Below are 27,075 nucleotides of genomic sequence, written 5' to 3' on the forward strand. Positions count from 1 at the left end.
TTTGCTCTGGCAATAGATATTCAAATGTACTTTTTATATTTCATGTCAGTATCCTTTGCCAAAGATTCATCTCTGCAACTGTTATATGGTATTCTTTAACAGCAACTAAAATCTCAGATGAAGTTGCAGCACTTAAGTAGTATATAATCCCATGGCATAACACATGATGAGTGCTATAAAAGTTTAATCAGGTTGAATAAGGAAGAGTAGCATAACTCAGTAACTGTAAAGCCATGGTCAAATATGCAGGTCAAATCTAAAACAAACTGGAGAAAATTGTTTTACTGTTATCTTTTAAGTGTGTCAAACAATTCAATCTAAAAGTTTTTGCAAGTAAAATTGTTCAGAAATCTTTTGATGTCAATTTATTTCCCCTTGTAAAACTAGGTACTGAGTTGAAATAAGTGCAACCATGTAGGGCTCAAAGAAAGACAAATGCAAAATTACAGAGAACTGCTAAAATGAATCTCGAACAAAACTGCATCCAAAAAAATTCAGTGGATGTACTGAAGTTTCATATTTTGGAACTTTATGCAGCTTCATTTGAAGTGTGGAATCCTATTGGGAAGCTGGAAATCTTCTATTACCAATGGCATGAAGCACTCAAATCTATCCCTGGAATAACTCAAGATACATATACTGCAAGACTGTAAAGCTAGAGCAACGTTTAATCTTCCAGCAGCAAGTACTTTGGTTTTAAGCCTCATTCAGATGCAATTTTGGAGGAAATTAATCTCTGGAAAACTGATTTAAAATGGGGCAGTTTCCATTAGAGTGGTTATTCAAAATGTTAGGATACACCTGAAAATATGAGCAGATAAGGCTGTCAAAAAGAAGATAAACATATCACATGCTGCAATTTCACATACATATGCATGGTATTAATATGTTGAATATATGCTTCTACATGGACAAGATGCATTTGACAAAAGTTAAATTTGAGGTAGGTCATATACTCATGGGCTAGGGACAGACATTCAAAAAACCTGAGCCTGAATTGATTCAATTTTTGCAGGTTAGTCTAACCTGGCTAGACTGAATCAGTTTGCAATTGCAAAGACATACCAGAAATGCAGGTACATGCCTGCAGTGGCTCAGGCTAGAAGTCAGGGGGCGCTAGACCAGCCCGCCGTTTCCTAACACTATGTTAAGGGGGCCAGGGCCAGGCCCTGGCAGGACACTCTGATTAGGGAGGGGTTTCCCCCCTCCCCCTTCTGACCAGCCCAGCAGGAAATTGATAATTCAGTGTTGCTCACCCCATGAAAAAACAACAGAGGGACATTACCAGCTACCTGCTCATGTTGTCTTTGTCCTGTCTGACACAGCACCGACTGTAGCCAGCATGTGGTCTGCTAGCTAACGCTGAGAAGTGTCTGGGTTAGGCAGAGGGGATAGGGGATCCCTGCTTAGCACGGACTGTGAAGGGGAGGTGGGGACAAGGGGGAAGCCAGGCAGATGCCTGAAGTCTCTGCCAAGCTCCAGCCAGGGAGCAGAGGGGAGAGGCCAGTTTTGGTGTGGACCAGAGAGCATGGGTGTCTGGTGCCTCTTGAATCAGGGGAGCACATGCCCCCCCTGACACCAGTCAGCAACTGGGGGATGGGGGGGGATGTCCCCCAGCAGCTGATCATATGGCCGATTTCACTCACTGTAAAAGTGGCCATGCCACTTCCGGAACTCCCGCAGCTACTTCCAGAATCAGCATGGCCATTTTTGCTGGTGGCCCCGCTCCCTGGCTGGCGCTCACAGGGGAGCACTGGTGCTCCTGCCTACCCTCTTGCCAGCCGGTGAAACAGGGAGCATGGCCAGACAGGGGGTGCACTGGCACCCCCGCGCACCCCTATGCATCGCTCCTGTTAGCGAGCCCCACCCAGCCCAGAGAGCATGCCAGGATGCTGGGAGAGTCTAGTTTAAAACCTTAAACCAGCAAGGGGTCTGGGACAGACATTGTATAAACCAGTTTTACCCAAATCAGTTAAGTCTGATAGGACATTCAACAAGGTTTATCTTAAACTGGTCTCAGCCATTTTCAAACTGGTTTATGTGCACTGAACATCTGTTCTGTTACAGGTTTAAGCCAGTTTCTGATCACTTAAACTGGTTTATGTGTAATGTCCATCCCTAGCCATGAAGACTGGGAGATAAATAAACAGTAATGGAACGTCTTAACCAGAATACAGGGGTACTGTATAGTATTGATATCAAGCAGACACTAAAGCTTCTCCTCCAACTGAAAATGACGGGGCATTTTCTATCTATGAAGAATAAGACAAAGCGTGGCTAAAACTGGCAAAAAGGGAATAATTTGTTTTCTTCAAATGTTGACCCCCAAAGCTTTGATTGGCATTGCTCCTAATGAAACTTCTTTGGAGATCCAAGAGAAACTGAGGCAGTTAGGAGATGAGGAGTTAAGCCAGGTGAGTTTTCCCACAGCTACCTGTTCATTTGGGATAGAAAATACTGCTTCCCCAGTGAAGGCCCAGAAAAGACTAAAATGGAAGTTGATACAGGTGGCTTTACCTTCTCAGCCGTGGCACAAGATCTGACACAGCAGAAATGGCAAGAGAAAAGGTTCACTTTCTGTGGAGGGGAAAGGGTATCTTGGGACACCAAGTAACACTTAAAACTAGGTCTGAGAGCAACTGGCAAAAAAAGCCCAGAACTCAAGTTAAAAGAAAATAAAAGCAACAACTGTACACAATAGTGATCTAGACATAAGGCTGGAATCTGGTGGGAAATCTGCAACAGGGTGATAAGGGACACAAATGAGGGTAACAGACCATCTGCCAAATCTCTATGCTGATGTCAGGAGTATGGGGCATAAATAGGAAGAATTATCAGTCTCATTTGAGCAACAAAAATGACATAACTAAATGACAGGACTAAAATATTGGTAAAGCAAGGTATAACTTGTTTGAAAACAACAGGCAAGCAAATAAAATGGGTGTTATACCATGTAGCAAGGATTGTATTACTCTGAAGTTCAACAAGAAAGAATAGATTTGCTGAGTGTTTTTCGTGTGAAGATAAAAGGGAAAAAGAAAGTGTTGATATCATGGATCACGTACTCAGAAATGGGAGGTGAATAAGATACTTGTTGAGCAACAAAGCAGAAGCATCCAAAAGACAACTTGATGAGAATAGGAGATTTTAAATTACCTGAATATGTACTGGAAAAGCAAAACAGCAGACCATAAATAGCTCGGTAAATTACTGTAATACATTGGGGCATATTTTTTTCATTTCAGGACACGGGGAAGGAAAGCTACTGCGTTTCATAATACATTAGAGGCAAAAGGAAGACTAAAAAGTTTATTATTTAACTCAGGAGTGAGAGCAAATTATAGATAATGCAGAAAAGATTGAATGCCTTCTTTGCTTCACTCTTCATGCTTCTAAAATGTGTGTGGTTGACAAAATCTTGGATTAGATCAGGGTGCTCAACCTCCAGCCTGTGGGCCATATATGGCTCATGGAGCGTTGGTATCCAGCCTAAGGGGCTCTCCACAGATTGGAAAATTTGATGGCAGGGAAGCAGTGACAATAAATGTAACCATTCTCCCCCACTGCTCAATTCCCAAATTCCATGCAGCAGGTTGGGGCCAGGTCATGTCCCCACCCCTGCAACTGGATGAGGTGAGGCCATTCCCTCTTTCCTCCACAGGGCTGGGCTGGGGCTGGCTCAAGCCTTCCCTCCCTCCACCCCACTACTGGGCCTGGTCAAGCCTCCTTCCCCCTACAGGGCTGGGCCATGCTCAGGGGCAGGTAGGAGCCAGAATGCCCCCTGCCTCCTCTGTACAGCTAAATGGGCCCATGACACAACTATCCCATGCCAGATTGGGACTAGCAGCCAGATCCAGCCCACAGACAGTTTGGGTACTGCCCAACCAGCCAAAAACAAAAACCAAGTTGATTACCACTGGATTAGATGATCTCTTGAAGTCCCTTCCAATCCTGTAATTCTTTGATTCCATGATTTTATAAAGTGAGATTAAGGCTTCAATCATTACTCTCACTACAGACCAGGAAGGCTCTTAGCCATACAATTAGATTTTGGTGGGAAGAGATTCATCCAGATAATGCAGTTTTGAACTAAAATTCATACCGAGATATTCTTGAGAAAAGAATATTTCTAACCAAAAGGAGTAATTAGATGGATTTAGGAAAGGGGATAAAGATAACAAAGGAAAAAAATAAAGATGAAAATTTGTTTGCTTGCTCCTAAAAGTATCTTTCAAGATTTTTATAGCATTAAAGCTGGAATTTCTTTTAACAATTTCACTAGAGTAAATTGATGGTGCCTCCTTTTAAGCCCTGTAACAAACATATACTTGTCTATTCACAGTTTAGACTTTAGCCTCAAAAATTTATTCTCCTCAGCAGAGGCTCTTGACACTGCAAAAATGAAGTAATCTTTAGGTTACATACACTCCCACTTACTGGTTAATCCTTAACTTCTCTGATTTTTCTAGAGGCCCAGCCACTGCAAACAGTTGTTACACTGAGCAACACTGACACACTTTCACTGAAAATGCTGTACCCTACAGTGGGACATGCTGATAAATGTTACATGTTAGTGTACATGCATATACTTTCTGCTGTGAAAATTTTTGCCCATTCAACAACTGTTCTTGGTAAATATGAGAGAACAGATGAGAGAGGGTACCATTTCAGTATTTCCAAATACACATTTTTCCTTTGTTCAATTCAGTTCCCATGTCATAAAAGCATAAAAGCATAATTCAAAATAGCAGGTATATTTCAGAGAAAACGCATGTTCAAACTACATTTCTGTCATAAATTTCAATTATAAGTAAAACTTACAAAGCTAGTCAGTACCTTTTACCTGGACCAACTTGTAGTTGTGAAGTGTTACGATGAGCTTTTGGGCAAAATATGCCTTTCCACTGCATGCATGCAGCCAGGAATACAGCCTAACAGTTTGGAGAGCAGCTCCTTGCCTGTTGGGGGGGCCAGGGGATTAGTGATTGAGACTCCCATGTTGAGGGAGGGAGTACGGCTGGGGCAGTGGCAGGTGCTTGGGAAGAGAAATACCATATTTTTTCATATACAACACACACCTCTGTTTTCCCAAACATCAGTCCCCCATAAAAGGGATACGTGTTTTAAGCAGGGAAGCTGTTTTCTTCTTTGGAAAGGAAGCATATTGTGCATATCAAGCTGCTGCTGAAGCTATTGGTTGAACACTGCAGCTTGTGTCTGAAGCATCAGGTGAGCTGCTAGTAGCATCTTGAGGTGGTCTGTAATGTGGAAACACCACTTTTTTTTTTTATTTATTTACAGAAGGTCATATAAAGAACTACTTACACTAAAGAACTACCAGTCTTGCTATTGCCTTTTAAGGACCTTGGTCTAGCTGTGTGCAACAGAGTAAGTTCTTCTGTAAACACAGGAGTATCATTTAGGAAGTGTCACATCCTAGAAGCCAGTCTGGGTGAGGCAGCTGGCACCAAGAACTTCCTGGTGTTGCATATCCTAGACGCTATGTTCCCAGAAGGACTTACTTTGTGTCACTTAGTCACCCACAACTCTGGAAAAAAAATCTTGTTTACTGCATTCTGCTTTCCCAAAAACAGGATGCATTTCATTTGGGGCATGTGGTATGTGAGAAAATATGGTATCAATACTTACAGAAACAGCAAAATAAATCCTTTAAAACAGAACTGCCATGTGAAAGGTATGGCTAACTTATCCTCCTTGTATCATATTGGAGGATATAAGTTGCTTAAAATTTACTGGATATAAAAAGCAAAGCAGAAGAGAACAAATAAATGTAGTATTTTAAATGAACAGGCTTACTCTTCATCAAATAGGCTTACTCTTTGGAGTAACAGACATTTCTATAAATATGGTATTTTAAGGCAGCAGTTATTAAATTGAATACAAACTTCTTGGGAAGGCCATATAGTTATTTTTATAAGCTGTAATTATCCTGGAAGATGTTTTAATAGCTCAAACCGAAGTCCACAATTTCAGTGAGTTCCAGATACTAAATATGAAAATGGCTTCACAAAAGTAAAGACACACACACACAATTTTTAACAATTTCTTTGCCTCCATTTTTTTGTGCAGGGACCAGGACTCCCCCACGGGGATTCAGGATGGACTTAGGAGTGACCCTGCCAGGCCTAGGGCTCGGGAGGACTGAGTTAGGGAACTTCTGGAGGCGCTGGACGTGTTCAAATCAGCAGGTCCAGATGCTCTCCACCCCAGGGTGCTGAGGGAATTGGCAGGGGTTATCGAGGGCCCCCTGGCACAGCTTTACGAGCATTCGTGGTGCTCTGGCCAGGTGCCAGACGACTGGAAGAGGCCAATGTTGTCCCCAGTTTCAAAAAAGGCCCATTAATCTTACTTCAATCCTGAAGGAAGCTCTTTGAGAAGATTATCCAGGAGCATATCTGGGAAGGACCAGCGGGGTGGGGATGATGCTCAGGGGCAACCAGCATGGGTTCATTAGGGGCAGGTCCTGTCGGACCAACCTGACTGCCTTCTACGATCAGGTCACAAAATCACTGGATGCAGGTGTTGCGGTGGATGTAGTTTTTCTGGACTTTAGGAAGGCCTTCGACACTATGTCCAACCCCATTCTCATTAAAAAGCTACGCGACTGTGGCATTGATGCCTACACAGTCAGATGGGTGGCAAATTGGTTGGAAGTACCACATCCAGAGAGAGGTGGTGGATTGGTCATATTCGACCTAGAGGGATCTGGGCAGTGGGGTCCCCTAGGGCTTGATCTTTGGGCCCACACTGTTTAATCTCTTTATTAGTGACTTGGACAAGGGTGTGAAAAGTACTCTGTTCAAATTCACTGATGACACCAAGATGTGGGGCGAGGTGGGCACATCAGAAGGGAGGAACAGGATACAGCTGGACTTGGACAGATTACAGGGGTGGGTGAATGAGAAGAGTCTCCTAACAATGTTTCCTAACAACGAGAATAGATTCAATACTGATAAGTGCAGGGTACTGCACTTAGGCAGTAAGAACCAGCAGCATACCTATAGGCTGGGGAACTCCCTTCTTGAAAGCACAGTGGCAGAAAGAGATCTTGGAGTCATTATCGATTCCAAGACGAACATGGGCCACCAATGTGAGGAGGCAGTCAGTAAAGCCAACCGCACCTTGTCATGCATCCACAGATGCATCACAAGCAGGGCCAAGGAGGTGATCCTCCCACTCTATGCAACACTGGTCAGGCCACAGTTGGAGTGCTGCGTCCAGTTCCGGGCACTGCACTTTAGGAGAGATGTGGCTAGCATGGAGAGGGTCCAGAGGAGGGCCACTTGCATGATCCAGGGACAGCAGGGCAGACCCTATGAGGAGAGTCTACAGGACATGAACCTGCTCAGCCTTCACAAGAGAAGGCTGAGAGGGGACTTGGTGGCCATCTATAAACTTACCAGGGGGGACCATCGGGGAATGGGAGAGACCCTGTTCACCTGTGTACCTCCTGGAGTAACAAGGAATAACGGCCATAAGTTGTTTGAGAGTAGCTTCAGGCTGGACATTAGAAGACACTATTTTCACAGTCATGATGGCTAGGATCTGGAACCAACTTTCAAGGGAAGTGGTGCTGGCTCCTACCATGGGGGGCTTTAAGAGGAGGGTTGACAATTACCTAGCTGCTGGGGTCATATGAGCCCAGTATTCTCTCCTACCCAGGGCAGGGGGTAGGACTTGATGATCTACTTAAGTCCCTTCCAACCCTACATCTATGAACAACAGGAAGAGATGGTTTTGCCTGCAAAACATGCAACAGACCTGTGTAATAAGAATTTTCTACAGAAGCTACCTACACAGATTGGATATACATTAAGCATTTGACCCCCTCAAAAAAGACAACAAACATAAAAAGTATTCTTGTTGCCTGAAATAGGTGTGCTTAGTGTTTAAAAAAAAAAAGTAGTTTAAAAACTGAGGATGATGCAAGCTGTTTAATATAAAGCAGACATCAATCTTATGAAAAGGAAAAAAATTCTGCCCCTCAGGATTTTTCAGTCTAGGACCCTCGATGTTAAACAAGTCTTGATACTTGGGGCATTGTCTATTTCCATGGTAACCAAGGGTCAACCAGAGCTTTGGCCAGGCTTAAGAACATCACTCAGTAAAAAATTCTTCAGAACAACAGTTCTCATAGCTAGAAAGTAATAATTATATAAACATTTAAAAGTGCTATTCAGCACCTTTTGCAGGAGGCAATCGACTATTTAGATATTTCCACATGCCTTTCAAGCTATTTAACAAGAGCACCATAACCAGAACACACCTTGGACTTCAAGCAATCATCTGCGAGATAGTCAGATACAGGGAAGTTCCAGAAAGAAAATTCAAAAGGTAAAAATGTTGTTAAACAGTGTTCAGAGGTAGACAGAGAGAGAAAAGAGAAAATCATTGTTAGGAGACAAGAGACCTCAGGTTTATCAAGACAGAACTGAGAACGATCAGAAGACTAATTAGGCTTGTGGTTGTTCCTAATCTGTTATATGAAGGTGGTATATGAAGGTGGTGGCTGCGGATGTGGTTAGCAACAAAAACACCACAATGACAAGTGCAAACTGGGAACCTAACAAAAGCTAGAGATATGGATACTATATGCTTAAGCTTGTAGAGATGGAAGTGTTCAACATAACTCAGTAAGCAGAAGGAGGGGAAAGTAGAATAAAGTTTGCTGTTCAAGCCCATCATAGTTTTGGGCCAAGTCAGGTACATACGGTTGCTTTTTGGAAAGCACTAATATCAGTTAAAAGGTAAACAGCTATAGTATTGTCATGTTTTATATTTTGAGGAAAACAACGAAATTATGTATAGCTGGCTAGAGTTCTATTAAAATAATAGTCTGTCCTTGCTAACTGAATGTGGCGAGGCAGAAATATGTAACTTCCTGTTGCCAGCCTCATAGGGGTCCATGCAAAGTATGTGTTGCCAATGGGCTAAAAATAATAACATGGCTAATAAGAAAATGAAAGCAAATAGTGAGAAGAAAACACAGGGCTGCAGATGCTCCACCTCAGTTATGGGTAATAAGGAAGTAAGAGTGTGGTTGAAACTGTCCTGAATTTAATCACGTTTGCTAGGTGGCACCAGAAGATGTGAAGGCCCAGATGTGATCCCAACAGACATTCTTACTCAGAGAGATCTGGTCTCTCACCCCAACCAAAAAAGTAAAATATATGTGGATAATCACTTGAAGAATCAGTGTTGTTTTCACCACACAAAAGGGTGTGTTGTTCAAAGCAACTCTACTAGTGCAGTTTCTGGAGCAAGGTACAGAAGAGCTCAAAAGAGCCATCTCTCTGAGGACTCACAGGCCTAAATTTCCTGCATCAGGGGCATGACAACATCTCAGCTGCTAGAGCTCATAAGGCTACAACAGTAACTCTTGAGTGGCTTTCTGTAGGGTTACCATATGTCCAGGTTTTCCTGGACGTGTCCTCTTTTTGGACCCTCCAATCTCTGTCCGGGCATTTTTTTGAAAACCGAGCCAAATGTCTTAGATTGTGTTCTGCTCTGGTGGTGGAAGCAGGGGAGGATGATTGGAGGCAGCAGGCACATGTGTGTCTGCGAGCACATATGGCCAGCATGCAGGGTAGTGGGAACAGCCGTGGCAGCTGTATGCAGTTAGGTCTGTGAGGGGTGGGAGTGCGAGGGCTAGGGCTTGGGGAAAATCCCCAAAAAACTAATGTGGATAAAATGCTGGATAATGGAATTTCACCCTTTTGTACATGTACAAATGTACAATGCAAAACAAATCCAGACCAAGATGTTTGCTTTTCCAAATACTTGGACATCACCTCATAAGCACAGAGTACCAAATAGTGGTGGGACATGCTTCAAACAGATGCTGTAAAACTGAATTCCTCATTCTGGAGAGCTAAACTAGCCATAAAGTAAGGACAAAGATTGTGGCTGGAATGCTTATACAGGTATTGGGACACCTGTACCAGAGTTAAAAGCTTCAAAAAAGAATGTCAGATTTAACATACATTTTGCCTTTAAATGATGAGAAGTGTTTTTATTCCTGTTACCAAAACAAACATGCATGCAAGACATGCAGGAGACAACATGATGCCAACACTTTTGGCCAAGAAAAATTCAAAACTAGCAGAAAGGCAGGCAGTCCATCATCAAGGGCCCAGTATTTTAATATGAAAAGCAGAAAAAAAAAATGCAGTGATGGACAATGGACACACCAGAATTTCTGTGACTCGGTTTCCCAAGTACAAAATATGGACGTCAATACCTACCTGTCTTGTAGGAGTATAGGAAAAATTAACTTCATTATCATGTTTGAGAAATGTAGATACATCAATAATGGAAGCTATATTCAAAGAGAAAGGTCATGTACAGGCATCACATTTCTACCAGGAAAACTGCTGCTCTTGTGGTAGAAACAATGAGCGTATAGACATTCATACAGTTTCTCCCAGACTAAAAACTGTGGTTCCAGGAGAAAAAATAACCCATTCTCTCATCTGATAGAGGTTGTTCCTGGGAGAGTTGCTCCCAGGAAAACAATACCTGGACACTCTGCCACTGCTCAACTCCTCCTGTGGACCAGGAGTTGAGCAGCAAGGAAATGCTCCCTGCATCTTTTCAAAATCAGGGTCACCCTGGTATGAAGGCAGCCTAGGGAGTAGCTGCTGCTTGCCTCCTTCTGGTCCCAAGAGGTATTGAACAGTGGGAAAATGCTCCCTGTGCAGCGGCTCCTTGCTTCCCATGTGCTCTCTGGCCAGTGTCCCCAGTTGGAGGAGTGGGAGGGGAGCTTGGACCCGGTGCTCCAGTCCCTCTGGGAATGGGACGACTGGAGCAGCTGTGACTCCTTACATTTTCGCTAGACAAGGAATTACCCAATTTTGGCATAGTACACAGATCAGAGGAGAGCGTGTGATTGCAGATTGAATGCCTGTGCTGCTCCCTCTCCTGGAGGAATTTCCAGTGATGGAACATTTCCATTGGTAGAAAGCCATGCTTGTTCATGGCCAAGGAAGGAAATTTACTCAAATACTATCAATATCAATAAGTAAGTGAAAAACAGCAGCCTACCTTGAGATCACGATGAACGATACACTTTTGATGACAGTATTGCACAGCAGATACAATCTGAAAGACCAATGTTGTCAGTAAGATGAATTAAATTTGAATCCCTATATAATAGAATTTCATATCTCTTACTAATCTTAATCTTCTCTTCCAATATGCATTAGTGGAATATCATGTTTAGTTTAAGAAATAAATTAAGCTTTCAATTCTAAAGATCTTGTATACGTACAAGTTCCATTTAACCTCTATTAAAGTTTGAAAATCCCTTATATAGTGTCAGTTTGGGTGCTCCTTTGTGTCATTCCATTAATTGTACAGTGTTGCATTCTGCACACAGGTAAAAATATGTACAGCAACATGTTTTAATGCCATATTATTTTCAAGAATAAAGTTTCAGTATCATATCAGCAACTCAGAATTTAAACTATGAGCATAAGATATAATTTAATTGAATGTAGAAGCATTAATCTCTCCCCCCATAAAAAAGGGAAGCAAGGATTTTTTTTTTTTGCATAATTCTTGGGGCAGGGGGTAGGAAACTGAACGAATTATTAGCGTTTCTCAAAATTCCATGGCACGTTTTATTCTAAAATAGAATAATAATTTTAACTATACACCTAGAAACTTCTACACAGCATTTCTGTTTTACTGAGTGTTCAGCAATAACTTTTATGTTACTAGTATTCCAATTTCTCATGATACTTTACCCATTTCCTGATATTAATGTAATCCAGCATCCACACCCACAAAAGGTATTCTGGATGGGATTTATTCTTGAGCATAGAGAGTATCCCCATTACATAAGAAAGTTCATCATATTTTGGGAAATACTAACATTGCATTATTTAAGTCACATTACTTAAAACACCATTAACATGTACTGTTTGAGCGATTGCACATCACATATTGGAGATAATCAAGGTTTTTAGAAGTTTAAGAAATATAGATATATTGGTCTCTTCTGGCCCCTCTCCTGACACAGGTTTCTGTAGGTTGAAGAACTGAATGCTTTTAGCCAAAGTTTCCTAAAAATAGCAGTGCTGGCAGAGAAAATTTCAGTCCCAAAGGAGAATTTTAGAATAGAATGTAAACATAAAGTACAACAAATAAAAAAGGTAGCTAACTTTTGTATTAGAGCTTTTGTAATAAACTGGTGCAAGATTTAAACACCTAACTGATTTTCTGGAGTCAGCTGCTTTACCTGCTAAAATATACTGCAATCAATTAATGAATTTTATAAAGCTTATCATATATTTAAACGTAAGCATGCAAATAAACAACTTATTTCCTCTCCTCGTGGCAGGAATCATATATGAAAGCTGATTATCAAGTTAGGGCTAAGAGCGTTCAGACTTTAAAGACACCTCTAGTACAATGCACAGTGTATTATAAATAATGAGTAAAAACTTAATACATGTGTAGTTTGTATAAAAGAAAAAATCTATTACATTTTCCAGGACACTCAGAGTTAACAAAATTGATAGCGAGTCACAGGAAAAAACCTGGTTTCTCAAGTATATCTATTAACAAGAGCTTAAACAGTCTGTTACTATTTTTAGTGTATGCTCAGGGACTAGATATTTTAATCCTCAGTGATGTTTCCATTAGAGCTCTAATAAACATTACTACAGCAATGGACTTCTAGTTTTAAAAAAAATCTGCACAGCAAGTCAATTAAATATACTGCAAAAAAGGCATTTGAAAGAGTTAATATTATTTCATACCTGCCTAAATTTTGCACGTGCCTCTTTTTCTTTCATTCTTCCATGTGCAACTAAGTAGTCAAACACCTCTCCTGAATAAGAAAAGGATAGAGTATCAGGCATACTGCTTTTGTTTAATCAATGTAATTAAAAATAAATAAATAAAAGAGTCTTAGCTAAGATTGGTAATCTCAACTTCAGTTTAGGATCTGAGCCTCAAAAATCTTGATCAAAATACACATGCTTAGAAATCTCTGTATAAATTAGTGTCTGACCTTACAAGTATGGAAAGATAATTAGCATTTTATTACCAATTTGTGAGATATCTACATACAGGTGGAGAGGGCGGGAAGAGAAGCAGCTGGGGCTAGATACAGACAGTCAGTTTCTACCAACAGAATCGCCGCTCTTCCGATAGAACCCAGAAGTGAATAGAACAGTAGGTCTCAACCTGTTTACAATCAAGGCACCCCTCATTACACTTACAGCACTCCTTTTTTGACTAGAAAAGAAATAGAATAATTGCTTTGCTGCAAAGAAATTATGTTTTCGCCTAAGGCGGGCATGAGGGAGCTGCCCAGAGTGGCACCTCCAGTGAAAAAAAGCAGCAGGCACAGCTCTGTAGACATGGTGCAGATGCAGAGCACAGCTGCCAGGGGCCCCGCCCGGGCACGGCTACCTGCCATGGGCTCTTCTGAGGCCTCCACCGAGACAGAGTTCATGGCAGGGTTAGTGGCCCGTTGCCCCCCTGTCTGTGGGGGGGAGGGGCTCGGTAGGGTTCTGTGGGGGGTGGGGCCTGGTGGTCCCCTTGCCTGTCCCTCCTGTGCACGACCTAGGGCCGTGGAGGAGCATGTGAGGGAGCTCCAGGCTCAGGTGAGCAGGCTGAAGGGGATCAGAGATGCAGAGGATGAAATTGATTCCTATTTCTGTTCTCTGCAGGCCTGGTCCCCCACTGTACAGCCCCCACAGAAGACACATCCAATGCAGGAGTGGCAGAAGGTGTCCAAATCCAGATCTGCTAGGCCTAGAGTAGTGGAAGCTCCCCAGGTTCATCTGGGGAACAGGTTCAACGCCCTGGCAGCTGTGATAGAGAAAGACAGTGAAATTGCCTCCAGCAGGGACGATGCCACTCCCCACATGATAAAAAATGGGCAGAGAGCGAACACCAGCAGGAAGAAACGCCGGGTCCTCTTCATCGGAGACTCCATCCTACGAGGACTAGAAGGTCCCATCTGTCGGCCTGACCCCATGACACGGAGAGGTCTGCTTCATAGTTGGGGTTCAGGTTAGAGACATCACGGAGAGAATCCCGGCCTACATCCAACCTGCAGACCAGTACCCCATGGTTGTCATCCACGTGGGGATGAAGGACACGGCCAGGGGCAACCACGACTGCATTAGGGAGGATTTCAAGGCTCTGGGGGACAAGCTTAAGGAGACAGGAGAGCAGGTGGTATTCTCCTCTCTTATTCCGGTGAGTAGGCAGGGACAGCGACATGAGGCCTGCATTGGCAAGGTCAACCAGTGCTTATGCAGTTAGTACCGCCAGGCAGGCCTTGGGTTCCTTGATAATGACCCATGCTTTCGGGCGGGGGACTTGCTGGGGTGGGATGGGCTTCACCTCTCTCCTAAAGGCAAGCGTGTCTTCTCTTCCAGGTTGGCTGAACTCGTATGGCAAGCTTTAAATGAGCATTGCCAGGGGAGGGGGCCGCAGGAAGACCAGGAGACACCACCCGAGCAAGACAGGTGACAAATGCAAGGAGTGCCCAGGTAAGAAACAGGGGTCCAAACAGTCTCCCAAATCGGGGGGTGGCACACACAGCTAGGCAAAGCCTTAAATGCCTACATACCAATGCTCGTAGTATGGGGAATAAACAGGAGGAACTTGCCCTCAGAATAGCCAGTTCAGACCCGGACATAATAGGGCTTATAGAAACGTGGTGGGATTCATCTCACAGCTAGGCAGTTAGCATTAGGGGCTATAGGCTTTACAGGCAGGATAGAGAAGGAAGGAAAGGTGGGGGTGTGGCGCTCTATGTCAAGGAGCAATACACATCCTCTGCCAGCAGAATGGGGTCAGAGGGGCAAGCTGGAGTGCTCTGGGTCAAGATGCAAGGGGATCGTGGAGAGAGGGATCTAACGGTGGGGGTCTACTACAGACCCAACCAAGGGGAGGAGCTGGACTGGGAATTTTGGCGCCAGCTGGCAGAGGCACTTAAGGTGAAGGATGTAGTTGTCAGGGGTGATTTAAATTACCCAGACATCTGCTGGGAGGAAGAGTGAGCCAGGTTGGACCATTCCAGGAGGTTCCTGGCTGAGATACAGGACCTCCACTTAATTCAGGAGGTGCACAGTCCCACCAAAGGAAATGCCCTGTTGGACCTGGTCCTGGCCACAGGCGATGACCTGGTAAGGGGCCTCCAGGTCCTCGACCACCTGGGTGATAGCAATCATTGCTTGCTGGAATTCACCATCCAGCGCAGGGTGTCAAGGGCGTACAGCAAGGCAGTAGCCCTAGATTTCAAGAGGGCCAACTTCAACGAGTTGAGGCGATTAGTGGGAGAGGCTCTGGGGTTCTTGAGAGCAGTGGAGCTCAGTGCCCAAGATGAATGGTCGTTCCTTAAGGAGATGATACTCAAGGCTCAAGGGGTGACCATCCCAACAAAAAGCAAGGGGGGCAGGAGTGCCCGAAAGCCCCTCAGCTCACCAAGGGTTTATGGGAATGCCCAAATGCCAAAAAGGCAGCGTACAACCGGTGGAAGGAGGCTACTATCTCCAAAGAGGAGTATACCTCCTCTGCTTGGGCCTGTAGGGGGGCTGTCAGGAAAGCTAAGGCGGACATAGAGCTAGGACTTGCGTCCAAAATCAAAGATAATAAAAAGTCCTTTTCCAGATATATAGGGAGGATGAAGAAAGCACTAGGAAACGTGGGGCCCCTGCAAGATCCTCTGGGCAATCTGGTGGTTGTGCCGGAGGAGAAAGCAGACCTCTTTAACCAATTCTTCACCTCCGTTTTCTTGTGCAGGGACCGGGATTTCCCCACCGTGATGCAAGACAGACTCAAGGGGAACGCTTCCAGACCTCAGGTTGGGGAGGACCGGGTTAGAGAGCTTCTGGAGGGGCTGGACGTGTTCAAATCAGCGGGTCCAGATGCTCTCCACCCCAGGGTGTTGAGGGACCTAGCAGGGGTTATTACAGGGCCTTGGCACAGCTTTACGAGCACTCATGGTGCTCGGGCCAGGTGCCAGACGATTGGAAGATAGTCAATGTGGTCCCCATCTTTAAAAAAGGGAGGAGGAAGGACCCAGGCAACTATAGGCCCATCAGTCTTACCTCAATCCTAGGGAAACTCTTTGAGAAGATCATCATGGAGCACATCTGCGATGGGCCAGCCTCAGGGATGATGCTCAAGGGCAACCAGCACGGTTTCATTAGGGGCAGGTCACGTCAGACCAACCCGATTGCCTTTTATGATCAGGTTACAAAAGCACTGGATGCAGTTGTCGCCATGGATGTAGTCTTTCTGGACTTCAGCAAGGCCTTTGACACCGTTTCCCACCCCATCCTCATTAAAAAATTGAGCAACCGTGGCATTGATGCCTACACAGTCAGATGGATTGCAGATTGGCTGAAAGGTTGTACTCAGAGGGTGGTGGTGGACGGGTCATATTCGAACTGGGGAGAAGTGGGCAATGGAGTCCCCCAGGGCTCGGTCCTTGGGCCCGCACTGTTCAATTTCTTTATCAGCGATTTGGGCAATGGGGTGAAAAGCAACCTGTTTAAATTCACTGATGATACCAAAATTTGGGGTGAGGTGAGCTCGCTAGTAGGGAGGGAAAGACTGCAGCAAGACCTGGACAGGTTACAGGGGTGGGCTAGCAAAAACAGGATGTGTTTCAGTATCAGCAGCAACTTATAAGATGGGCAACTCCCTTCTTGAGAGCACGGAGGCAGAAAGGGATCTTGGAGTCATTATTGACCCCAACATGAACACGGGCTGACAATGCGAGGTCATGGTTGGCAGGGCTAACCCGACCTTGTTGTGCATCCACTGGTGCATCTCAAGCAGGGCCAAGGAAGTGATCCTCCCCCTCTGCATGACACTGGTCAAGCCACAGCTGGGAGTACTGTGTCCAGTTCTGTGGGCCCCACTTCAGGAGGGATATGGACACCATTGAGAGGGTCCAGAGGAGGGCCACCCACATGATCCGGGGACAACAGGACAGACCCTACAATGAGAGACTGCAGGACCTGAACCTGTTCAGTCTTCACAAGAGAAGGCTGAGGGGGGACCTGGTGGCCATCTATAAACTCACTAGGGGGGACCAGAAGGGTTTGGGAGAGACCTCATTTCCCCTAGCGCCCCCTGTCATAACAAGGAATACCGGCCATAAGTTGTTGGAGAATAGGTTTAGATTAGACACCCGTAAGAACTACTTCACAGCCAGGGCGGCTAGGATCTGGAACCAACTTCCAAGGGAAGTGGTGCTGGCTCCTACCCTGAGGGTCTCTAAGAGGGGGCTTGATGCCTACCTGGTTGGAATCATTTGAGCCCAGTTTTTTTCTGCTGCCCAGGCAGGGGTTCGGATTTGAAGATCTACAAGGTCCCCTCTGACCTTACTTCTATGATTCTATGAAATCAGACCACAACAGGTCAGAATGGTTTTAATACCATGAATTCCTATTCATAATCTGTGGATTTAAATTGTGAATCGTGTTTGCACACCTGACAGCGCTAAGTTTGTGTAGCACCCTGCAGCACCCTTGAAAGCATCTCAAGGTACCCCAGGATGCTGCATCACCCTGGTTAAAAATCACTGGTATAGAGTTTCGGGCTTCTTAACCTACCAGAGCAAAAATAGCCACCCCTAGAAGAAAAGTAACCCTGGAATAACCAGGGGGCAGGGGTGGGGGTGGGGAAGGAAGCAAGCATGTTCCTGGGGCAGAAACCCTTCCCAGTTGTCAGCAGCTGCCAACTGGCTCGGCTCCACAATTCAAAAAGGATGTGGAGAAGCTTGAGAGAGTCCAGAGGAGAGCCACGCGCATGATCAGAGGTCAGGAAAACAGATCTTACGATGACAGCCTGAGAGACATGGGACTCTTTAGCCTGGAAAAGCGCAGGCTCAAGGGTGATCTGATGGCCACCTATAAGTTTATCAGGGGTGACCACCAGGATCTGGGGGAACGTCTGTTCACCAGAGCGCCCCAAGGGATGACGAGGTCGAACGGTCACAAACTCCTGCAAGACCGTTTCAGGCTGGACATAAGGAAGAATTTCTTTATTGTCCGAGCCCCCAAGGTCTGGAACAGTCTGCCAGCGGAGGTGGTTCAAGCACCTACATTGAACACCTTCAAGAGCAAATTGGACGCTTATCGTGCTGGGATCCTATGACCCCAGCTGACTTCCTGCCCTTTGGGCAGGGGGCTGGACTCAATGATCTCCCAAGGTCCCTTCCAGCCCTAATGTCTATGAAATCTATGAAACTGCTACTTGACAGCCTGTCCCATTTCCATACAGGGGAGGGGACAGGCTGTCATGTCATGGGCAGGAGCAGCTCAGGGGGCAGTTCTCCAGTGCCCCATGGCTGGAGACTTTGCTTGTGAAGCTCTCCAGTCATGTAGCTGGAGGAGCATCTGTACACTCCACCTCCCAGGCAATTTTTTTTAACTGCATTAAGAAATACTCCTCTTTGGTTTGTGCTCCCTCCAATGCTTCTAGGAACCTAAAGATGGCAGAAACAAACAGGCCTAAATTTGACTCATTCTAGCAAAGGTTAACAACCATATACACTCTGTAAACAAAGAAAGAACTGTTCCATTACTTTCTGCTTAGGGACTATATGTGGCAACAAGCCAAAACAGAATAGCCAAGGCACAGTCCAACTCTCAGATGGCTGTTTTTTAATACGCAAAGATGTACTTCCCATATTTCTGATCACCCACAAAACTGGAGTTAAATATCTTCTTACCACCACTGGCATATTCCATTACCAAATACAGGGTCTTTTCTGTTTCAATAACTTCAAATAATTTTACTGAAAGAAAAAAGAAAGGAGAAAATATTGCATCAAGCAACAAAAGGCCAAGTAAAATTTAAAGACAGTGAAAAAGCCTTACTCTTAAAATTTATTATCAATGACAACACCAAGACAAAATAAAGATTTTTTTTGGTTAGGAAGTTTAAAACAAAATTAAGTTGTAAGAACATCTAACATGTACAATTTTCTCAGCAGTTCATAAAACACTCTCCTAAAAGGAAATTCATGCTGAAATTAGTGTTTAGTTCTACTTTGGAGTTCTGAAAAAACACTGCAAATAAATTTCTCTCTCTATTAAACTGCTCCAGGTTAGAAATTGTGGATTTTTGATCAACTCAAAGGATGCAAGGTTGAGGTGCCAAATTAAACAAATACTGAAACTGTTAGACTCTGAAGGATCTTCCCATCAGATTACAATATTAACAAAGTTACAATGGTCATTGAAAAAAAGCCAGCAGGAGCCAAGAATGTTGGGAAAGCAACACACTCAGCTTTAAGACAAGAGAAAAAAAGGGAGTACCTAGTACGTAATAACTTGTATGCCTTGTCCATACCTTGTATGCAACAAGCCCTCTGGCCGATTCAGGAACATTAACTGTCTCTGGAACAAGACTGTCCAGCCCTCCTCAGCCAGAAGAATTGTCATCACAAAGTAGGGCCCTGAAGGTGAGGGGCAACTAAAGCAGAAAGTGAAAATTATATATTTTGCAGTTCTGTTTTTCTGCAGATACAATTTTGTAGGATGCTTGCTCATAGATCTTTGAGCTAATCGAGTTCTGCCAGAATCGTGCTAAGAAACTATGTATTTTTCACCCTTGAGAGTAATGCTAACAGTAAAGCACAAGTGAGACCCTCTACTATGCATTACATGCTGCTTCTTACTAAAGAGTACTTATTTCCCTTGACTGAACAAGATACTCTCTGAAAGCCAAATTTCTGCTGGACTTACTTCTGCAGGTAGTCCCACTTAACGAAGTAGGACAATAATCAAAAGTAGCAGGATATGGCTGTTTATCATACACTCATCTTAAAATGATATAATGGGTAAATAACAACACATCTATAAAATATATTAAAACAAAATTAAAGCCAAATAAAATTATTAATATTAAAAGTGACAGGAAAGGCTAAATTCCTACCTATATTGGGATGATTCAATATCTTCATTATTCGTACTTCTCGGAATAACTGTTAAGGAAACAAAATAATTTTTGTTTAAATTGTATTTACTGCTGATAAAATTACCATTTTATATGGAATATGGGAGCCTGAAAGGCAATTCAAGTACATACCACCATTTTACATTATATTTCAAGATTAGACAAAATGACATGAGAACTGCACTAGATGTTCTTTAGTTCTCTGGGATCCACTACATTGTCACAGAGCAGCTGTTCTCCCAGTAGAAACCACAAGTGTACAAGTGCTTCCATTTTTCTCTCTCAGATCAAAAATGGTGGTTCCAGGGAAAAATAATCCAACCCCACCCAGGTAGAAGTGGCTCCTGGGAGAATGAATGCTTGTATACTTCCTGAGGCTTAACTCCTCCAAGGGCCTAACAGGAGTTGAGCTGTAGGTAAAAGCTTCCATGCCTTCCAGAAACCAGAGTCAGCCCTGTCTGGAAAAGGCATTGGATACAGCTACTCCCACTCTTCCCACAGACTGGGAGAGAAAGACCAGCCACCAGCTCCTCCACTATGGCTCCTCACACACCAGGGTCCCCAGTGTGAGGAGTGGACCGGTGGTTCGTGATGCTGTGCAGATGGAAAGGCAGGTAAGAAGACAGGCTGTCAAGCAATAAGTTTCCCAAAGCACAGGGGTGGCTAAGGGAGTAGCCCTCTAGTACCCCTTAGCCAAAGAGCTTGCCTGTATACATGTGCACAGACTTGGACTGAGACTCCAAAATTAGGACCACAGACTCATACAGAAGTCAGGTTGGAAGGGACCTCCAGGGTCATCTAGTCCAACCCCTGCCTGAGGCAGGATCATCCCCATCCAAACCACCCTATACAAATGCACTGTCTAACCTATTAGCAAAACTACAGGGGGCTGGGGTGGCACAGGCACTAAGGGTATGTACACACATACTAACTTTCTGACAGTAAGCTGACAACTTTAAATCGACTTAAACTGTCAGCGCGTACATACATTCCTAAATGCAGCACAAGATAATACACCTCTAAGGTGTATTATATCTCGAGTCACGTTGGTTAAGTTGACTTAGCTCACAGGATGGCTGTCACAACGTCAAGGAGCTATACATGTGTACGCTCAGACTTGGCTTAAGTCAACTTAATTAAGTCAACTTAGTTATGTTCCCTTATTTTAAGTCGACTTAGTACATGTGTATGCACTGTACGGCACATAGTTGACAGTCCAGAGGTCACAAGTTTGAGCCTATAACAGAAGTGGCACAACCCTATCAAATTCCAATGAATCTCTGAAGTTTGCAAAATATTTTGTCCAAGGACACAAAAAAGGAAAGGAAGCAAAACTACAGTCAGCCCTGACACAACCACAAGATATAACACCCTAATCTGCCAAAGGTAACGTAGAGGATCACAGCAGCCAACATCCTGCTGATGAAAAGCCTGTTAAAAATACGCTCAAGAGATCCAGGGGGGCTGAAGATGCCTATTCTTCAACCTATCCTCCCATGACTTGTCTTTATCATTTTTGTCACCTGCCTCTGGACCCCTCTAATTTCTCCATGTCCTTTTTTAAATGTGGAACTCAAAACTGTATACAATACTTGAAATGAGGCCTAATCAGTGCCAGCTGAAAAGGCACCATCACCTCTTAGGTGTTGCATGTAATGCTTCTACTGATGCACCACAAATATACATTCACCTTTTGTGCAGCTGCATCACACTGCAAACCCATACTGAGTCTGTGGTTTACCAGGGCTCCCAAATCCTTCTGCTTAGTGCTGCCATTCAGCCAGGTGTCACCCATTCTGTATTTGTATTTTTAATTAATCTTCCCAAGGTACAGCACATTGCATTTGTCAGCACTGAACTTAATCCTGATAGTTCCAGTCCAGTTTGCCAATCTGTCAAGATCCTTCTGAATCGTGTTCCTGTCTTCCAATGTAGTCACAGTCCTTCTCATTCTGTGTTGTCAGCAAACTCACTCGTGAAGTTTTCCATTCAAATCATTAATTAAGACATTGAACAGCACTGGACTGCTTTCTGACATGGATCCATTTACAATTAGTTTTTGCCTGAGTTTACTGAGACAACTGTCTACCCACCCTACAGTAGCTTTATCTAGCTCACATTACTCCAATTTGTTTATGGAGGTTATAAGGGACCTTGTAAGAACCTTGCTGAAGTCCAGATACACTATCTCCAAAGTATTCCCCCTTCATCCAGCCAAACGGCTATTTTGTCAAAGAAGATCAAGTTGGACACAAATTTTTCTTAGTAAATCCATGTTGGCTGCTTCTGATTAGCTTTTCCTCCTCCAGATGCTTGCAAATGGCCTTCCCTATGATATGCTCCAGTTACTTACAGATTCACAAGCATTAGGCCTAGAAGGGACCTTGCAAGATTATCAGATCCAGCCCCTGCCCAGGGGGCAGGAAGTCAGCTGAGGTCAGATCACCCCAACAGGATAAGTATCCAAGTGTTTCTTTAAAAGGTATCCAGAGTAGGTGCTTTACCACTTCTGGGGGGAGATGGTCCATCTTCCCTTGAGGTGCCCTGGTAAACAGACGCTCTCCTAGTTCCTGATGCACACCCCTTATATACTTGTAGGCTGCCACCAAGTCACCCCTCAGCCTTTGCTTCTGCGGGCTGAAGAATTCCAGGCCCCTCAGCCTCTCCTTTTAAGGTCTGGTCTCAACCTCTAATCGTGTGTGGCTCTCCTCTGGACTCTCAAGCTTCTCCACATCCTTTCTACAGTGTGGAGCCCAGAATTGGATACAGTACTCCAGCTGTGGCCTCACCAAGGCCAAATAAAGCAGGATGCTGATTTCTTGGGTCTTGCTTGAGATGAACTGGTAGATGCAAGGCAGAGTTTTATTTGCTTTGCCAGCTATGGCATTGCATTGGAGGGCTCATGCTCATCCTGTGGTCTATTATGAACCCCAAGCCTCTTTTGGTCATAGTGCTACTGTGTGTAGCACTGCCAAGCCTATAGGTATGATGTTGGTTTTTTCTCCGGAGATGGAGCACCTTCCATTTCTCCATGTTGAATGTCATCAGGTTTTGATCCACCTACCTTGCAAGCCTGTCCAAGTTGGCATGAATTACCAACCTGCAAATTTGTCTGCAAATTTATCCAGTCCACTTCTGACACCCAAATCCAGATAATTTATGTACATATTAAAGAAAACTGATCCAAGTACTGAGCCCTGGGGGACGCCACTGGTCACCATGCACCATGTCGACTGGGTTCCAGTGACTGCTTGGTGATGGGCAAAAACTTCAGGCAAGTATTTTTCTTCCAGCTGATGATGTTCTGGGCAAATATGAACAGCTGGTGCATATTTGTGAAACAGTGAATTAATAGCATGAACCCTGGGCTGCATTATTTGGACTTCCCTCAAAACACAACACTCATACCAGATTGTGAGCAAAATGCATTGTTTCTTCCTTCCACTGTCTCATTCTTCCCAAGCAAGTTTCCATTGTAGCCTGTGTTATCTCGGTTAGACTTTCTTTTTAATTTAAAAAATGTCTTATTGTTCAGTAATGTGATATGCCTGTGGGGTGACTTCTTACAAACTGCAGCACAGGATCTTCTGTCTCCTTTGCCTGTCTCTTAAACCATTTTTAATTTTAGGTCAAGGTATTCGCTACAGTATTTTTCCTGAGCCATCATGGACACATCACTACCCTAACACTACCACTACATGTAGTGAGTCATAATAAATATTTTGTTTGTTAGCTTAACTTTCTAACATTTGAGTAATTGGATGTTGCTTTTTTACTACAGTGTGACCTTGACACTAGCTCTTAGTAACAGGATCCCAAATAGCAGGCTTACTCTCCATTTTTTCTTCACATAGGGTCTTCTGGGTAGAATTACCCCAGCAGTGCCTAGTCTTTTCTTATGTGATGCCACCCAAAACTGAAATTGGTTCAGAATGCACGTGAACCACCACTTGTATACCCTCTGCCTAATTCAGCCTTCCCCAATCCTGATTCATGCATTAGACACCGGTAACAACTTCCCATTTTTTTCCTTCCCTTTTCTACAAGTAGCTTATGGGACTAGTGGAATGCAATTCTTAAATGATATTTTTAGTTTAGTAGGGCTCGCTGGAACAGGGAAGCTCCAACTCTCTACCTGCCTATGGGTAGAATAAGCTACTACCTAGTTCTTAAGTAGATAATGGTAATATGGGAGGCAAGGATTTTTGTGGGCAGTATCTTTTATTAGACCAACTATGTGGTTGGGACAGACTTAGACTAGCTTTACGCAGTGCCTTCTTCCCTCCAGTAAATATTTATCTGGATGATTTCAAAAAACTTGTCTTTGTTGAGTAGAATCATAAATAGTCAAAGCTAGTGTCAACCTCTCTTCTTTAGTCAATTCCTAGATAGATTTTAATAGGAGCTTCCAAATGAAGAAAGAATTGGGGGGGGGATCTATAAATATAAATGTAAATTTGGGGGGCAAAACATCTCCCAAAAATATGTAATGCTATTTTAATGGTGTATGAAGCAAAAAAAGTAGTGTAGTATACCAAGCAAAGCTAAAAAATCAATTAGGCTTTTCAAAGAAACTGATACCCCGTCCCCATCCAACATCCAGAAATGTTTTCTATTTTATCATTAAATTAAGACCATTAGGGTTACGATTAGGGAGTAATAGTTTAGAAATTATTGCCCAAAGTTTTGAGCCAATTTTCAAGGCAACTTTTGAAAGGGTTAAGAACATGAGACAACCACTGCTTGGGGAAAAAAAAAGTGAGAGAGAGAGAAAATGTATTATTAAAGCAACATCCTGATGTCTCTGGGTAATGCAGTTGTAAAAGTCATTATTTTGATCTTCTTTCTACTCAATGACCTTTTAGGTTGGACTAGGACATATTTTGGGGTACCTATCTCAAACTCCAGATCTCTGTTAGATGAAAGCGTAAGATGGTTTGCCATTTTAAGTGCTGTATGATAATTGTGTGTTGGATAACAGCTCTAAGCCATGAAGGAGGAGAGGGGGAATGTGAATATTAAAAGGTGGTACGCATGACTTAATCTTACATTTGCTCTAAGGTGTCCTTTCCCTCCCCCATTTGTCTTCAAAAAATGAAGGCAAGTATTACGCAGTTTACTGAGATACAGTTGTACTTCGGTAACAGAGTAGTCAGGCTCTATCTATGTCACATTTTATGAAGTATTTATTTTTCTTTTGTTGTAGACTTAATATAAAACAAGTATATTTAAATTCTAGTTACCTTTAAGTACGCCCCTTGTCTCCCTCCTGAGAGGATTTAGTGTTGGCCCAGGTTAATAATGTCAGTGTCCTTTCCCTAAGTCATCCATGCATTGTTATCTTTTTCTGAGTCTCTTCTCACTGGATGAGTTATTGCAAGCTGAGCATCATGTTTCAGGAAACCTATTACAAAACTAGCCCTGGTCGGACTGGTTTTGCTGGCTCTGCATAAGTATGACTCTTCAAGGCAAATCAGCAGTCACCTATTTGAACAGCTTGTGTGTGTGCGGGGGGGGGTGTTCAATTTCCAGCAAGAACAGATTATTACTTTGCAGTTTTAAACAGAACTACTTTAACAAATTTTTAAAAGAAATCTACAACAATGAATGATGAGCACAATCATGAACATTCCTAAATCATTCTTACAGTTTCACAGTTTCTAGGGTCGGAAGGGACCTGAGCAGATCATCTAGTCCGACCCCCTGCCATGGCAGGAAAGAATACTGGGGTCAAACGACCCAGCAAGATGTTCATCTAACCTCCTCTTAAACACCCCCAGGGTAGGAGCCAGCACCACTTCTCTTGGAAGCTGGTTCCAGACCCTAGCCGCCCTGACCGTGAAGTAACGTCACCTGATATCTAACCTAAACCTATCCTCTGCCAGCTTGTGACCGTTATTCCTGGTCACTCCTGGCGGTGCTCGCGGGAACAGTGACTCCCCCAATGCCTGCTGTTCTCCCCTGACTAGTTTATAACAGGCCACAAGATCCCCCCTCAGCCTTCTCTTTTGGAGGCTGAACAGGTTCAGGTCCCGTAGCCTCTCCTCATAGGGCCTGCCCTGTTGTCCCCTGATCATACGAGTGGCCCTCCTCTGGACCCTCTCCATACTGTCGACATCTCTCTTGAAGTGTGGCGCCCAGAACTGGACGCAGTACTCCAACTGCGGCCTGACCAGTGCCGCATAGAGGGGGAGGATCACCTCTTTGGACCTGCTCGAGATGTATCTGTGGATGCATGACAAGGTGCGGTTGGCCTTCCTAACTGCCTCTCCACACTGCCGGCCCATGTTCATCTTGGAGTCAATGATGACCCCCAGATCCTTTTCCGCCTCCGTGCTGACAAGAGGGGAGTTCCCCAACCTGTAGGTATGGTGCCGGTTATTCCTCCCCAGGTGCATCACTTTGCACTCGTCTGTGTTGAATCCCAACCTATTCTCATCCACCCTCCCTTGTAACCTGTCCAGGTCTGATTGTAGCCTGTTGCACTCTTCCAGTGTGCCCACGTCCTCCCACATCTTAGTGTCATCAGCAAATTTGAACGGGGTGCTTTTTATCCCCTCATCCAAATCAGTGATGAAGATGTTGAACAGTGCGGGCCCGAGGACCGAGCCCTGCGGAACCCCACTGCCCACATCCTTCCAGGTTGAGAAGGACCCATCCACTACCACCCTCTGGGTGTGGCCCTCCAGCCAGTTGGCAGCCCACTTGACCGTGTGGGTGTCTACACCACAGCCCCCCCCCGTTTCTTAATGAGAACGAGGTGAGAGACAGTGTGATGATCTCCCGAGGTCCCTTCCAGCCCTAATGTCTATGAAATCTATGAAATCAAAAGCCTTCCTGAGGTCCAGGAAGATTATATCCACTGCTACCCCTGCATCTAATGATCTGATCGTAAAAGGCCACCAGGTTGGTCTGACAGGACCTGCCACTGATGAACCCATGTTGGTTGCCCCTAAGCATGCAGTCCCCTGCTGGCTCCTCCTGGATGTGTGCCAGCATAATTTTCTTGAACAGCTTGCCTAAGATCAAGGTAAGACTAACTGGCCTATAGTTTCCCAGGTCCTCCTTCCTGCCTTTTTTGAAGAAGGGGACCACGTTGGCCCTCTTCCAGTC

The 27,075-nt window shown here is 44.2% G+C and overlaps 1 protein-coding gene across 7 annotated transcripts in view; it reads right to left on the reverse strand.

Annotated features, from left to right (window-relative positions):
- MARK1 (microtubule affinity regulating kinase 1) overlaps positions 1–27,075 on the reverse strand; it is a 130,619-nt gene that overhangs the window by 34,922 nt on the left and 68,622 nt on the right. For all 7 annotated transcript variants that reach the window (XM_090048597.1, XM_090048588.1, XM_090048559.1 and 4 more), the window contains 4 exons: positions 19,942–19,990; positions 18,734–18,799; positions 12,786–12,856; positions 11,065–11,121 (listed from right to left, as the gene is read on the reverse strand). In XM_090048597.1, coding sequence (XP_089904723.1) covers positions 11,065–11,121; positions 12,786–12,856; positions 18,734–18,799; positions 19,942–19,990 — 243 coding nt within the window. The remainder of the gene's footprint in view (positions 1–11,064; positions 11,122–12,785; positions 12,857–18,733; positions 18,800–19,941; positions 19,991–27,075) is intronic.

The sequence above is a fragment of the Crocodylus siamensis genome, chromosome 1 (genome assembly GCF_052110815.1).
Source record: "Crocodylus siamensis isolate JL-2025a chromosome 1, ASM5211081v1, whole genome shotgun sequence".
In the NCBI taxonomy this organism is placed as follows: domain Eukaryota; kingdom Metazoa; phylum Chordata; order Crocodylia; family Crocodylidae; genus Crocodylus; species Crocodylus siamensis.